Here is a 14843-nt window from a genome sequence, read left to right on the forward strand (position 1 = left end):
GTGATTATGGCACATAGGAGGGGACAGTGGTGCCTACAGAAACGTGTGGCTCCTCAACAGCATTTTCTGATACAAGAGGCAGTTTCCAGCAGATTGAATCATCCCATGGCTACATTTATTTTAAAATCCATGAACATCCAATCGAAGAAATGCTACAAAAGAAAGCTAATCTCTCTTTGAGACTGAGAATGTCAGCTCTATTGGATTGTCTGTATCATGGAATTAGTCAAACAGAATTCTAAACCAATAGTGCTCACCTTTTCTGCAACCAGCTAATTAAAAAGAGTTACTGTAACCATCTTCCGATTTTAAGTGAATTAACTAAGCCAGAAAACTTTAGGTTACCAGATTCCTTTTGACAAGATTCAGCTATTTGGCAGGGAAAGGCTAAACCGTGGAGCTGTGATGCTTTCTGAAGCTGTGATGCTACTAATTATTACTATAATTAGGGTTAGCAATCCACATATACAGTACTTCCCTTTATGCGTATTAGGCATTATATATCCTTTTAAATTCTTTTGCTTATTATTAAAGGATGGAGTCCAACAATTGAGAGATGCCAAAAGCTGTTACTGTAAGTGTCATGGGAAAACCTTGGAATTTACAGTGCACACCAGATCACTCATGTAAATAAAGCATTATAGATGTGCAGAATTAAGAAACTAGGGATATACCACTTTCTCCATTGCTTTCTTTTCTAAGATGAATGCTACAGGCTTTGTGTTTTCAGTATTTTATGTCATCAGTCTCATTAGTGCAGAAGAGAACACAATAAAGTGGTCTACATACAAAATAGCTTTTGTTTTAAAACTGATAGTATCAATATATAAAGAGCAAGGAAAATGAAGTCACACAGAGAAAACCTGTCAATAAAAAAGAGAATACGGACACTATTGCTATCACATTTCAAGTGGTACCAAACACGGGTTTTTCCACCTGTAGGTAGGATAAACACTTTCCTGGCAGCACCATTAGTTAACTAAGGGGCGGGGGAGAACCTGGAACAATAATACTTTAATTTGAAGGGGAGAGAAATGGAAGCGTTCGTATCTGTTCCCACTTTCCTTCTCAAGTGATAAACTTTTTACTGAGTATCTTTACAACCAGGAAGAGAAGCAACACCCTCAAAGCATACTGGTTAAAATATACAAATACACACAATCTTAGGCCAGGTCTACACTAAAAACTTAAGTTGACCCTGCTACATCTCAGTGGTGTGAAAGATCCACACCCCGGAACAAAGTAGTTTAACCAACTTAATCCCCAATGTAGACAGCGCTAGATTAATGGAAGAATTCTTCTCTCAACCTAACTACAGCTTCTTGGGGAGGTGGATTAACTACAGCAATGGGAGAACCCATCCTATTGCTGTAGTAAGTGCCTACACTGAAGTGCTACAGGAGCATAGCTGCCGCAGTTTAAGTATAGACATAGCCATAGATAATAGAAAGGCTTTAAAAGGCATAGGGATAGAAAACAATAGCTGGCATCTGTAGACTCCTGCATACTTAAGTTTGCTATTTCGTGGGGACCCTTTAATACATGGTACAGACTCCTTATGCAATAATGAACTTGCATTCCACCATACTCAATAGACTATTGTGTGTTTGTAGTTACTGATATATTTGTTTTGAAAACAAATGTTTTTTTTGTTAAAAAAGAAAAACCTGAAGGATGATTCTTTCCCTGCCCCCTCTGAAACCACACACACCTCCTACCCATCCACTATACTTGTGTTTAGAGCCTTCCTTGATTGTTTCCAGTACCTTCTCACCTGCACAATATTGAAACACCCTACTAAATGTGCAGCCCTCCTTCCACAGTCTCTCTCCCCTTGAACTTAGCATTTCATACTACCAACCAGGCCTCTCTCAACCACATGGCACTTGCATTTTTAGCATACTTTTTGCAATTGACAATGAACTCTACCACTAACAGATCTCTCAAGTATAGTTCCTTCTTTGTCTTCCTCATTATCACATCCTGCCCTTGGCAAAATTGTCTAAATTCACACAAGGGTATCATATTTTATGCAGAAGGTGCCCATGTTTATATATGCTTCACTCTTGATTCTTTTCTCACTCTTTCAGCCATCAAATACTGACTCTTACCTCACATCTTTATTCCTGGCTACCATCCCTACCAAAAAACACTAACTGTATCCAGATACTACCTGAAGCTACTTTCTGCCAACACACACACACACTCTCTCTCTCTCTCTCTCTCTCTAACCCCAAGTAATTAGTCTGCAACATTCCCCCCCTTCACATGTGCAATACACACTCCCTGTCAGTGGGGGGGTAGCAGCACATTAATTCATGGAGAAAGGAGGGGGGGAGAATCTGTGTATTTGGAGAGGCAGATATTAACTAACTGGGAGGCTTGACAATGGTGCAGGGGCTTCCACCTTCTCTCCCTGTGCAGCTGTGGGTTCCAATAATGCAGGCCTACATGGAAGCTCCTCTCTCTTCCACTAAACTGTGGGCTCCTGCTCCATCAGCAGCCAAAGGCCTTGTCTAGAATGGTGATTTGCCATAACTCCAGTCAGTGACTTAGCTGTCCTGGTGCAACCTTTAGCATTGGCAGGCAAAGACACCACTCGCACCGGTGGAGTCTACCCTTCCTTGAAACCCCAGCATAAGCTACATTAATTCAAAGAGCAGTTACTTGTCTACACTGATCACTAGAATCAGAGCAGATCCCTATTTTGGCAAGGCCCAATTCAGTTTATTTAAATTAAAAGTGATTTGTTTTGCCTCAAGATGTTGGTAGGTATGTTGAATCAGGAATGCAGTGAGAACAGTTATTTTGCTATGGGGCCAAAAAATCAAGTGTTTCATCCTTCCAATAGGGCGAAAGTCTAACTGGGTTCAAAAAAGAATTAGATAAATTCACGGAGGATAGGTCCATCAACGGCTATAACCTAAGATGATCAGTGACGTAACCCCATGCTCTGGGTGTCCCTAAACCTCTGACTGCCAAAAGCTGGGATAGGACAACAGGGGATGGATCATTTGATAAACGGCATTGTCCTGTTCATTCCCTTTAAAGCATCTGGCATGAGCCACTGTGGAAAGACAGGATATTGGACTAGTTCAGTGGTCACCACCCGGTCAATCCTAGAGGATCTCCCAATCGACTGCAATCTCCGGTGGTGCAGCAGGGTTGCCGCTAAGGCTTGCTCCCTGCCTGCCCCTGCCCCAGGCCGCTCTTGGAAGTGGCCAGCATGACCCCGGGGGCAGGGGTCTCCCTCCGCATGCTGCTCCTGCCTGCAAGCACTGCCCCCGCAGCTCCCATTGGCTGGGAATGGGGAGCTGCGGCCAATGGGAGCTGCGGGGGCAGTGCTTGCAGAGAGGGACAGTACTGGAAGCTGCACCCCAACCCTGAGCCCCCTCCCGAAGCCAGCATCCCAAACACTCTGCCCCAGCCCAGAGCCCACTCTTGCACCCCAACCCCCTACCCCAGGCTCAGCCCAGAATCCCCTCCCACACTGCGAATCCCTCAGCCCCAGCCCAGAGCCCGCACCCTCTCCCAAAACTCAACCCCCTACCCTAGCCCGGTGAAAGTGAGTGAGGGTGGGGAGAGCAAACAAGGGGCGGGGGGGGAGAGGAGGAATGAAGTGAGCAGGCTTTGGGGAAGGGGCAGAGTAAATCCTGGGTTGCCCTTAAATTCCAAAAGTAATCTTGGGCGTAGCAAGGTTGGAGACCACTGGACTAGTTGGACTACTGACCCAGTTTGGCCATTCTTATGTTCCAATAACCACAGAAATACCAGACTCAATCAGAGGAATGGCTTAGTGTCTAAATCTTCAGATTTAGAAGACCTAATAGACTCCTGGATTCAAATCCCTGCATGGCCTATTCAACCTTTCATCTATCTGAAGCTAGATAGAAAACTGCAAGGTACTCAACTACGTGGTAGTCTTTCATGGAAAACTTTTTTTTAAAAAAAAGTTTTTAGCTGCAGCTTTGGACAGTGACAACAAAGATTCACTGACACTCTTATTTTCTTAAGAGTAGGACACTGCCCTGTAGTCCTTGGCCAAAATTTTCCCTCCTGATAACTAGCACGTTCTCATTGGTGCTCTCAACTCAGAGGAAAGCTGCATTTCCATTGGGTTGGTGCAGCATTGCCAACTCTTGTATTTTTATTGAGAGTCTCACAATATTCAATATTGTACTGCTGGACACAAAAATAGATAAAGTAAGGTTTTTGCTCTCACAGCTATGGAGAAAAGCCTAAAGGTGTGACTAAACTGTACCCTAAAAATCTCAAAAATCAGAAGTCAACTAAAAATAACCCCCAGGTTTGTTTTTTGTGTTTTTTTTTAAAGCCTCCTGATTGTTGCTGCCAAACTCATAGTATTTGAATGTCTGGAGCTGGCAATACTGCATACGTGGCTTGTGAAGCACTTTGAGATCATTAAGGATCAAAGGCACTTTAGGAATATACTGAGCCAGAACTTCAGCCGATGTAAATCCGGGTAACTCCACCAGCGTCAGTGGAGCTACACACCAGTTTACACTAGCTGAGTATCTGGCCCACTTGTTATAAAAAAGCACTACCTAATGACACACACACACACTCTCCTACCCCTATATATCATAAAAAAATATATAATATCTGTGTCATTTATAAGCTGATAAGGAGAGTCTCTTCAGTTTCCCTGTGAAAGGATGAGGAGCCACTTAAAATATGAAGATAAAGAGCAATTCTAATTTTCGTACCATTACTGCAAAGAAAACTTGTGACTTATCTAGCCACCAGATACAGTGATTTATTCAAACAAAAAATCGTTAGACACAAGATTCAGAAATTCAAATGGTAAATAGGTTGAGAGGACCTGACTCTGCAGAGCATGCATCAAGTTGATATATACTGTTCAATGTTTAAAAAAAACTCATTAAAAACCAAGAGTGTAGGTTGTGGGAAATGGTAGAAATGAAAAGCTTACTGAAAACAAGATTTGGCAGCTTTCCTCTCAAATTTAAATTCAAAATCAAATTCCTCAAGCACATTTTCTCATATCCTCTTCATAATCAGCAATGGAGACGCAATGGGCCATTTTTCATTTGGAGATTTATGAGAAAAATTATATGGAAAAAAGTAAATAGTGTTCCCCCAACAGATTTGGAAAGAGGGAGAAGAGAAGCTGAAGAAACTCTTTGCTCTAATTCTTAGCACTTACATAAATGCTTTACATTTCAAAATGCTGAACGGTTGCCACAATACAGTATCATCCCCATTTAGAGATGGAGAAAATGGAGACAAAAAGGCTAAAATGATTTACTCAAGGCTCCAGTGACAATGCTGGAATTAGAACTCAAGTTTCTGGTTCCCAACCCCTAAACTCAATCCACTAGACTATGCTGCCTCTTATTACATGGGTATTTCTGTTAGTTTTCTGTAGCTTAATCAAAATATTAATAGCATAAATTAAGCCAAAGCAGCAGAGTTTAATTATACTTAACTGATTTTCTGCTTTTTGACATTAGCACTAGGAGTTAGGCAGCTTTACTGCTTCAAGTGACCTTATTCTTAGCAATTACACACACACACACAAAAAAAAAGTAAGCACATTAAAAGAAAGTTTCAGATGATCCTCATCACTTAATCACCGAAGACGCTTCCTGTTCCATTTTTTAAGTGTATACATGTTTTACATACACACACAGCTAGCAATTTTTTAATATATAATTTTTTTTTGTTAGGTAGTTCACCACCACTGATTATGAGTGGGGCTACATTGAACAGACTAATGCTCTGCAACGCATAGGAGAGCAGAGAAAGTATTGATAGCATTATTTAAGCACTGCCAACAAAAATGTTTTCTAATATTTACCTCTTCCCTCGTTTAGTAGTCTGGCTATTCCCTTTTTCAGAGTTAAAGCTGGCTGGAAATAAAAAGTTTGCTTCTAAGTTCTATGGCAAAGGACAGTAGGATTGGCTCCTTGATCGTATCACATAAGAGGAATAAGTTTAGACATTGGCAATGTAGTTTACACAACACACATAAAAGGAACATCACCAACTTAAGATAAAATAATCAGACTTCTTGAAAATTTTTACCTGATAATATTACAAACAACACTTCTTTTCCATTATACTGATTTTAGATTAACTGGAAAAAATAGATTCCCCCTCTCCCTGCCAGTTTACTTTGTGCATTTGATAACACTTTATATTCATTTTCACTCTATAGCTCATTTCCCTGTTGTGTGAAAGACTCTCAAAAACAAGGAAAAGAAAAGTTAATAGGAAGATACAGTTAATTGTAAAACCATACAAATTAGTAAGGGGACTTGTGTGACAATGCACAGCTACTTTCAAACTCGCATTCTGAAACTGACTAAATCCTTTGTGCGTGTCTGTTTTAAAAAGAAAAAAAAAAGAGGAAGGAGTGTGGTTGCCACAGGAAGCAACCCAATATTAAAATCCTAGTGTCACAGAAGTTAGAGATAGAAGCTAACAATTAAGTGTGTTCCCACAGTCTGCTTGGTGTGGACTGGGTTAGGGGAGACGGGGACTTGATATGGTCTCTCTCCCACATGACTAGCAATACAAATGAGCAGCATAACCATCCTGTGAACGAGTAGCCAAGGAAAGCATATTTTTGCAGCAGTGTGCTTGAGTACTTTGTTAAATGTAACTTTAAATGAGACAAGTTACTAGACATACCATGAAAATTAAACTTGGACCCACTTTGTTCTAGAAAAAAAATTGGGAAAAAATTTGTTTTTCCCCCTTCACCTTCTGAGATCTGAATATTTTAACAATGATGCAGCTATCTGCTTCGGTAGCAGTCACATTAAGACCCTGTGACAATATGCTGAATTTAGCTCACTTTGTTTTCCCACCTCCAACATGAACCACAGCTTTCAGTTTTATCTACAGCAAGTGTCCCAAGAGCGTGTTATTAGTGAACAGGACTTTTCTATCCAACACCTTTAAGGCAGATTTCACTAGTATTGTTATACTATTCAGCATACTCAAATATGTGCATAGCTCTCAAGAAGATCCAATAAGTTATGCACTAAAATTAATCAGATAGCACTGTTAAATTAGTAAGAAGGAACAGTTTATCCTTACAGCAAGTTTTGATTAGTGGAGATCCTGTAGTATGGAATTTTAAGTACTCATTCAACATGAAACAATAAAATCTAACTTAAAAGGCACATATGTTAAAAATGTGTTTGTAACAAGTTAATGTAGTGCTTGTGAAAGGCACCAGATTGACTGCCCTTGCTACAGAACAAGTTCAGACTGCATCCCCATATTGTCTTGTGGATTTTTTAAAATATTTTTAAATCTTCTCTCTCTCTCTCTCTCTCTGTTGTTTACTGTCAAATGATGCTCCTTCATGTTACTTCTAGCCTCTTCAACAGCAAAGTCATTTTGGAGCAAGGAGGCCTCCTTAAATATGGATCTATTCTCAGATCCTTTATACAATGCTGTTTGTTTTATCATGGCCTAGGTTGTATGCTTACACTAGATCACTGCTCTAGTGAATATCTTGAAGTGTACTCTAAACTAAAATATCCATATCAGTCTTATCCAATATTGTAACAATAGTAATTATTTCTCGCTCTCTCTCATCACTAGAAGCAAATGCAACGTATGATTCAACCTTTCATTAAGACATTACACTTCAAAACCGTAAGCTGGAACATAATTAGAACAGGTTTTTAAACATAAAGATTGCTTAACATAATACCTTACCATCTAGCATATGAAGAAAAAATAACGGGGGGGGGGGGGGGGGGTTGAGGGGATGCCAGATTTTCATGTTTCCACTTTAACCATGTAAACTCAAGTGAGTTTTCTCATTACCGACTAACATACTAGCATAAACTAAAAATGATCGAAGGAGTGATAAAATTCAGGAGTATGGCACTTTGATGCCACAGGCACTACAAAGAGTTTAAGCTAGATGACTGCGATTTTGCAATGGTAATTAAAAAAAAAAAAAAATCTTTAAAAAATAGCCACTGAAATTGGAAAAATGTGACCGCTTCCTTCTATGGAATTGAGATATAGTAAAACAGATTGTTCTTGTAATGGAAAAGTTCATACAACAAATACGTACGCAAGAAAAGCGCCAAAAAGAGGATAGGTATTTAGAAATGTGGCCACCCTTTCAAGCATACTCAAAGGAGGAAAGCCCCCTAGCCAGCAAGCTAGAATCTTTAGCCAAGTTCTTTGAATATTATGCTGATCCTGAATAAGTAATATATGATGCAGTATGTTAATGTTTTATTGTAACTTTGCATTAATACAAAGTTTCAAAAAATAAAATAAACCAGCTAACATTCATGATAGAAAAGGCAAAACCCATGGAAATATTTTTTAAAAAAGTCACAGGCACTGCCTCTGCATCCAACTGATATTTGATCTCATGTATGTTTCAGAAATTCCAACTCTTTATTAGCTTTCTGGGCAGAGTCTCAACTTTACAGTACTCATCAGTTTACTCAACATTGTTCAGTTGTTTTGTAACAACATCTGCCCACCCCGGTTCTGAAGTGGCAAGTCTTTAATTTAAGAAATAGATGATGACTTTCAAGTTTTAATTTAACAGCTATAATCTATATCAAGGGCCAGCCTACAGAAATAAGCACCCAATGACTTAACGTTTCACCTTGTAGTAAGGAACCCCATTCTCATAGTCAGAAATCCATACAGACACTGTCTTTTTAAAAAGCTTCAGGCAATGTTTTCGCAAACTGTGAACATAAGGCCCTTGGGAAGTTTCATCATCTGCACATTCCACTAGCACGTTCATCCACCAGACTGTCTCAAACTTGGACAATTTGAATGCCAGAGGAGAAAATAATGAACAGGACAAAATCACCACAAACTTGAAATGCTACAAACATTGCTTAAAAAATTATCCACACAGAGGAAAAACAGCAATGGAATAGTTCTCTCTCTAGAGAGGTGCTCCCCTCCTCCCCTTTCAGATGGCCTGTTTCGGGGACAGCACTGTGCAGGAGGGTGCGTTTGAGGCACTTACGAGATGTAGGCAGGATAAGCGAATCCGATCAGGTTGCACAGCAGAGATGCTCCATAGCCGATCACCAGGTACACGGCCAGCACGCCAATGATAGCTACCCAGGGGGAAAGCAGATAGCGCATTAGAGGGGGGAAAGCGACCGGTTATATATAGCAGGCCGTTTTCTCAACGGCTCGCGCCCGGTGGGAAAGAAACCAAGCTATCGAGTCAGCCACTCGCTCCCCCACTGCGGCAGGGAGCCCCGCTCGCCTACTGCCAGCCCCCGACTAGCCAGCCCGGGGAGCAGCTCCTAACCTGTGACGCTAAAGGGGAACATCATGCCGGACCGGGGCGGGAAGCAGAGACGCCAGGCTCAGACACGTCAGCCGCGCTGGCTAGTCCGTTTCCACCTCCTGGGGGTAACTCGCTCTTTCCCCTCCGCCCCGTTGCATGCAAACGCGCCGGCTCAGATGCCATCGACTAGGGAGGGTTTCCCCCGGAGAGAGGGGTTTCTCCCTGTGCGATTTTTTTTTTGGGGGGGGGGGAGGAATTGACACTATGGCTCAGCAGCTTCCATGAAATCGCCCCCAGAAGACAGGGGACGCAATAACCGGGGGGGGGGGGGGAGAGGAGCTGGGCTGGCGGAACCGGAGAGCACAACATTGCTGCTGTCGCTCCTCTCGGCTGCCGCAGACACCCAACCCAGACATTCCACCCCCACTGCCCCTCTGGCCGGCCAGAGGCTTCCCCACTCCCCCGCCTCCGCGCCGAAACCCGGTTACGTAACCCAGAGCCGGGAGGCCACTCCTCGGCAGCGTGTCCCCGGCAGAGCCGCTGCCCGGGCTCGCGGGCGCTGACCCCAGCTCCTGCCCGCAGGCCGGGCGTGTCCCAGGGGCCAGCAGCGGCGGGGAGCGGGGCATTCACTCACCGATGGCGATGTAGGATCGGCTCACCCCGGTCTTGGTCTCGATTTTCTCCAGCAGGCTGGTCATGCAGTTCTTCTCATGGAGGAACGTATCAAACCGCTGCCTCATGGACGCCGTCATGGCGAGGCCGCTGGGGCTGGAGAGCACGCAACGCCCGGATCCGGTCGCCCAGCCTTGGCACTGCGAGGCAGGGGTGGCAGCGGCGGTGGCTCTGCTGGCTGGAAAACACTGGCCGTGGAGGGGAGGAGCCGGCGGTGGCACGCGGCAGCATCGCGGGATACGTGATCTGAGCGTCGGCCCTGCCCAGCTGCCTCCCCCGCCCGGGCCGCACTGCAAACACCGCGCCCAGCCCCGGCGGCTGCCGCAGCAAGGGCGGTTCTGCAGGCGCCTGTGCGGTTGCTATGGCAAGAGAGGAGGGTGGGGGATGATCAAACATAGGCAAACGGACCAGGCTGTGGGCTGAAGGGCGGGGACGGGCTGCGGACACATTTTCCCGAGACGTCAAACCCTCAGTAAACACAGGCTAGCGCACCCAGCGGGGCTAGGTCGTGCGCTGCATGGCGGCAGCGATCCAGTAGATGGCCTTCTCCAGTTCTCATCCCCTCTCCCAAACGCAGCTCTGGCCCCTCTAACAGTGCCTAGGTATGTGTGATATCAGATTAGTAAACGGATACTAATTGGATGCTTGGCTGAAAGGTCACGAAGACCTGTCACTGGGAAGGTATTGAATTTTTGGAACTTTAGTGATATTTTGTGCAAATAGGCCTAGGTCATCATTCTTGGTTGGAATCCATTCTTATTTTATATTTGTTTACTTTTGACAGGGCTTACAGTACCCAAAATTGTATACGGATTTCACAGATTAAATAGAAGACACAGTCTGTGCTCTCAAGTGCTGACAATTTAATTATAAATTTGAAGCAATGAGTTAGGGCAACAAACTAGGGAAGGGATGAGATGAGGAAGAACAAAGGTTGTGGTAATATGACTTCACTTTTACTGGGAAGCTGCATGACTGCATCAGAGTAGTACTAGAAGTTTGTAACTTTACCCTGGAAGTCAGGTCTCCCACAGGTTTAAAACAGTTTCTCTGCCAACAGTATGTAATTTACAAAGTATGATGCAATCGTGGAAGCTTTCTTGGCCTGCTGACCAGTAAACCCCTTTGTTCTGGCCCTGGTCCCTTACCAGAAGCTACTTGATATCATTTACTCATGTGACTCCGCTTTAGAGCTTCTGACTAAAAGGATTTCAGACCTCCCTCAAATCTCTGTAAACTATAAACATGCAGAAAAAGATTAATTGGCCATGATGGCCGAATGACAAGATGGCTTTCTCAGGAGGCTTTGCTTCTTATTACCCATACCTGGAAACGTTTCAAATGTAAGTAGCACAGCCTCCCTTCAAAGGTATAACTTTTCACACTTGCTATCTGTTCACCTCAAGTGCACATTTCTTGAAGTCTATGGAGAAGTGCATCTTGCAAAGGACTCAGACAAATATACCTAGAACTGCAAAACTTTTTCTTCTTTCATGAGTCCCTTGCATGTCCACCTCTTTCTTTCATATCTTTTCTCTTCAGTCTCTTTCTCCAACTTTATCTTCTCTCTTTAGTGATCAAATCCTGTTCTGGCTCCACTTGCCACCTGAGAATAGGAACAATATTGACCACAGAATGGCACAAACTACCTGATCTGACACCTGCTATGTGATGTATTCAGTGCTGTTGTAGCCGTGTCAGTCCAGTCCCAGGATATTAGGGAGACAAGGCGGGTGAGGTAATATATTTTATTGGACCAGTTTCTGTTAGTGAGAGAGACAAGCTTTCGAGTTTACACTGAGCTGACCTGAAGAAGAACTCCGTGTAAGTTCAAAAGCGTATCTCTCTAACTAACAGAAGTTGGTCCAATAAAATATATTACCTTACCCACCTTGACCTTCTGCATGACAAATGTCAGTTGATAAATAATCACTTAAGCTAAATCACTATAATGTATTCTTGAATTGAAATAAGTGTCCATATATGAGGGTTGCACCAAGTCAACACAATCAGGTTCTGAGGCATTGTATATATTCAAACTTACACCAATATAATTAAACCAGTTTAGTTAAACTGGTGCAAACCTTGTGTGAATACTTTTATTTTGGTGTAAGAAGTCCTTCAGTTTACCTTTAGCCTGTGTGTAATCAATTTAGCTAAACCAAATTAAGAGTGCCCTGGTTTAACTAAACGGTTTAAAGTCATATCTTAAGTTAAATTCAGACAACTGTACACAATAACAAGATCTAAATGGATTTAAAAAGGCAGGATCATTGGCATATGCACTCTTGATCAGCCAGAGGGTGCAGGAGGCAGAGAAAATAAAAAGAAAAAAAAGAAAGAAGAGAGAGTCAGAGATGGGACTCGTCTATACTAGGAAAAATGTATTTTTATATGTTAGTAATAGGATTAACATGCTAAAAATCCTTGTCTAGACAAGGCAGTTGTAATTTTATGTACTAGCTATTGAAAGTAAACCCAAGGGGACAAAATATTTAAAATATGTTACTGTGAGGTACATACCCCACACTGGTACTAAAAGGGTTAACTGGAGTTAGAGAATTTGATTAAGGTACCTGGTTGCACCTGGCAGCTGGGCCAGCCCCAGATGGTAGCTGAGCATAAGGGGAGGAAACCCAGATAAGAAGGAGTTAGAGAGGAAGAATACTGTTGTTTCTATCTTGTTGTCAAATGTCTAGAGAGAGGTAGATCTATAATGGTTCTAGGGAGGGGCTGTGGGAATGGGCCTGAAGGAAGGCCAGTATAGGAAGAAAGCTATAGTTTCCCTCCTTTTTTCCTCTCTACAGTTATTAAGGAGTGAATCCAAACTCTTAGTTCTTCTCTGAATGATACCATTTCCTGTTACGTTTTGGAGCCTCAGACAGCCTCTTTCTTAAGGCTTGTAGAACTTTTTGTGTAGCATATATCATAAGTTCTGCAGCTTCTCTTGACCATATCTTGTATGTTACTGGGAAGCACCTGTGTTTTGCAAATACATTTTCATATGATACTATTAATACTTACATATCTGGTTCTGTGTTGTCTGTTTCTCTATAGCAGTGGTTTTCAATGAGGGGTATGTGTACCTCTCCGGGTACACAGAGGTCTTCCAGGGGATACATCAACTCATCTAGATCTTTGCCTAGTTTTACAATAGGCTACATAAAAACAGTAGCAGAGTCAGTACCAACTAAAACTTCATACAAACAAAATAAGAATGAAAGCAATTTTAAGGTAATATTGTGCTGAGACGCTTTTGTATTTTTATGTCTGATTGTGTAAGCAAGTACTTTTTAAGTGAGGTGAAACTTGAGGGTACGCAAGACAAATCAGACTCCTGAAAGTGGTACAGTAGTCTGGAAAGGTTGAGAACCACTGCTCTATAGCACACATTCTATTAACAAGACCAAGCACCTCATATGGGTGTAGATGGTTGCTTGTCTCTGTGTACCACTGCAAGCTCTTGTTTTTATTATTTTCCGTTTGTATTTAAGTGCTAGCATGCACTTTCCTAACACTGGAATTATTCCTCCATGATAGTCTTTCACAGATTCTTTGAACTCATCCACTTTCAGCTGCTTCTTACATCACTCTATTTCAGTTTCTGTTATTACATTTACTTCTGCCCCAGTATCTATCTTGTGTGTCACACAAATGCCATTTCTTCATGTGATGGGGTGTTCACCCTATACTAGCATGGAAAGGGTTAATGAGGTTGAGAAGAGGCCAATTAACCAGATAGGCAACATATGAGGGGAATTATGTGGCTAAATAACCCTGAATTGATGCTGAAGCCTAGTTGAGAAGGAATAGGTGGGATGTTGCAGACCTTGGCTGGTGATTAGAGTGTTTCTCAGCTGGAATTCGGAGTAGATGATGGGCCTGGATTCCTATACCACTCACTGGGGAAGTGCCACTGTCAAGGAAGTGGATTTGAAGACTGCCTGGGATAGTTTGTCCTGTAGGACTTTGATACCCTAGAAGGGGGGAAAACATATTAGTGACCTGGTTGGAGAGCCAAGTCACAAAGAGCACCCTGAGTCACAGAGAGAGAGGGAAACTGCCGGGCATGCAAACAAGCAACAGAAAGGGGCTTCAGACCTGGAAGGACCTAATCCCCAGAGCTGCCAGGAAGTGGTGAGTGACCCGTTATAATACACATTTTAACTGGATAATTTTTGAGTTTTCCGTTTCCTCCTTATTGCGCCTAAGAACAGCTCTTTCTTTTCATTTGAGGAATCCATTTTTGGATTGCACTTTCCTGCTTTCTCAGCATGTTTTTGTATAATGGTTGGGCTTATTACAGTTTCTACATATTTGCCTGAATGCTGGACATTTCCTATACTCAAAATGGTTGCCACATTGCTGGTATTGTTTCCTGCTTTTCATGTTCCTGTCCATGGCCAATTCAATTTCTATTAACTTTTTCCTTGCTGGCTTTTCTACAGTACTCCGTCATATGCTCTGTGCCCTTCTCTGGGCTTTTTGTTTCTGTTTATCCTGCTGCTTGGCGCATATATATATATATATATATAGACCTTTCTAATGTCTCATCCATCTCCCTTATTAACTATTCCTGGACTCTTATTATTTACACCCCAGGATATTCAAGTCTCTGAGTCTTTTAATATTCCGTATTCAAAGGACTGACTTTTTAGTTTTAATTATGTGACCCCAAACTCATCTATGTTTTCCTCTTCATTCTGTATTCTTGTCCTGTCTCTCTCTCAAAAGTAAGTTGTGTTTGGTTTTTGTTTTTTTTTTGGTGGGGGACACAATGATCCTCAAACATTTTTCATTATTTTTGCGAAGTGTTCTTCTTTTCCCGCTATAGAGTGTATGGAATGCATAGTATACATCTAGGGCTTCTGTGCCTGAGTCAAGA

The 14843-nt window shown here is 42.4% G+C and overlaps 1 protein-coding gene across 1 annotated transcript in view; it reads right to left on the minus strand.

The window, feature by feature from the left end:
• REEP5 (receptor accessory protein 5) overlaps positions 1-10280 on the minus strand; it is a 28148-nt gene extending 17868 nt beyond the window's left edge. The window contains exons 1-2 of the mRNA XM_074952964.1: positions 9921-10280; positions 9014-9107 (exon numbers count right to left, since the gene is read on the minus strand). Of these exons, the coding sequence (XP_074809065.1) occupies positions 9014-9107; positions 9921-10038 (212 nt within the window). The 5' untranslated portion in view covers positions 10039-10280. The remainder of the gene's footprint in view (positions 1-9013; positions 9108-9920) is intronic.
• Positions 10281-14843: the final 4563 nt, after the last annotated feature.

This window comes from Natator depressus, chromosome 5, assembly GCF_965152275.1.
Source record: "Natator depressus isolate rNatDep1 chromosome 5, rNatDep2.hap1, whole genome shotgun sequence".
Classification (NCBI taxonomy): Eukaryota; Metazoa; Chordata; order Testudines; family Cheloniidae; genus Natator; species Natator depressus.